Here is a 1,281-nt window from a genome sequence, read left to right as displayed (position 1 = left end):
CTGAACAAGAAGCCTGTGGACCTTTATCGAAGAACCATCCTGCTGCCTGAGACATAGGGCCAGCCCAGGCTATATGGCGGAGTGAAGGGTGCAGGTGTGATGCAAACAGAGGCCCCACGTGGAGAACAGCCTTTGCCTAACAAGGGCCCTACTGCTGCGCCGTGGCCTGACCCTGCGTGCAGGGCGCTGGGGTGACGTGGAGCCACTTCAAGGAGCCTGTGAGGAGCAGAACCCTTCGATGAGCAAGAGGCCTGGCTTTAGGATGGCCCGTCGCGGCAGCTCGCTGGGCTCCTTTGAGCAGCTATCTTGGAGCAAGTCGGTCCATCTGTGCCTCATTCAGCATCCACGCGCTGTGTCACAGACTAGATCCACAAGCATTTGGTATGGTTGGCCTTGGCCTCCAGAAAGGGCCTTTCATATCAACCATGGTCAATAATGCCACAATGAAGGAAAAGCAAGACGTTTCTCCCAGACTGGAGGTCAAACAGCAGCTAACGCTTACACTGTGTCTCTTTATCCCCTGGCTAGCGTGCAACTGTGGCCGGCGCCTTTGTGAGGAGATGACGGGGAAGTGCCTCTGCCCTCCGCGCACAGTCAGGCCCCAGTGTGAAGTGTGCGAGACACATTCCTTCAGCTTCCACCCCCTGGCTGGTTGCGAAGGCTGCAACTGCTCCAGGAGCGGCACTGCTGCTGGGGCTGCCACACCAGAGTGCGACAGGGACCATGGGCAGTGCAGGTGAGCTCAGGTGGATTCACTTGTTAAGTCCTATTATGAGAGCGAAAGATGCCCTCTGCCCACACACCTGTCATCGTTACTTCCCGATTCTTACGGGTCCAAGGCCTGCACTGTGTTCACCTCAGGGTGCAGCTCCCTACCCAGAATCGGTTATGTGTCTGGAGTAACTGGACCCCTTAGGTAGCCCAGCAGAGCCTGGGTGGTCAGATGACTAGTCACCTGAGGCCACAAGCTGCCTTGCCCGTTCACTCCAGCATCCTTCTCAGTGTGTGTCATGATAATTAAGTTATCATTTTCTTCTTCAGTGTCACCTTGTGGTGGGTACTTATCCATTTGTAGGTAGGGATGGGCTCCACACCTTCATTCTAGGGTTAGCTGGCAGTTTTGTTAAGGACAGTGCATGTCAAAGTCTGAAATCCTTAGGCCTGCCTCCCTAACTCAGCTGGGCCAGGTGGGCCTCCACAGTGGGGGTTGTTTGGGAGTGGGGAGGGAGGCAGGGTGGGGAGATACATGCTAGAGAGCCTGTCTCAGAATGAGGCTGCCCC

At 56.0% G+C, this 1,281-nt stretch overlaps 1 protein-coding gene across 1 annotated transcript in view; it reads left to right on the top strand.

The window, feature by feature from the left end:
• The window catches only part of LOC109390099 (laminin subunit alpha-3-like), a 149,795-nt gene that overhangs the window by 120,459 nt on the left and 28,055 nt on the right, over positions 1-1,281 (top strand). Inside the window, exon 15 of the mRNA XM_019656146.1 lies at positions 529-736. Within this exon, the coding sequence (XP_019511691.1) occupies positions 529-736 (208 nt within the window). The remainder of the gene's footprint in view (positions 1-528; positions 737-1,281) is intronic.

Source organism: Hipposideros armiger, unplaced genomic scaffold (genome assembly GCF_001890085.2).
Source record: "Hipposideros armiger isolate ML-2016 unplaced genomic scaffold, ASM189008v1 scaffold_255, whole genome shotgun sequence".
NCBI classification, from domain to species: Eukaryota; Metazoa; Chordata; class Mammalia; order Chiroptera; family Hipposideridae; genus Hipposideros; species Hipposideros armiger.
Note: the sequence above shows the minus strand (reverse complement) of the source record. Positions and strands in the feature narration are given on the sequence as shown.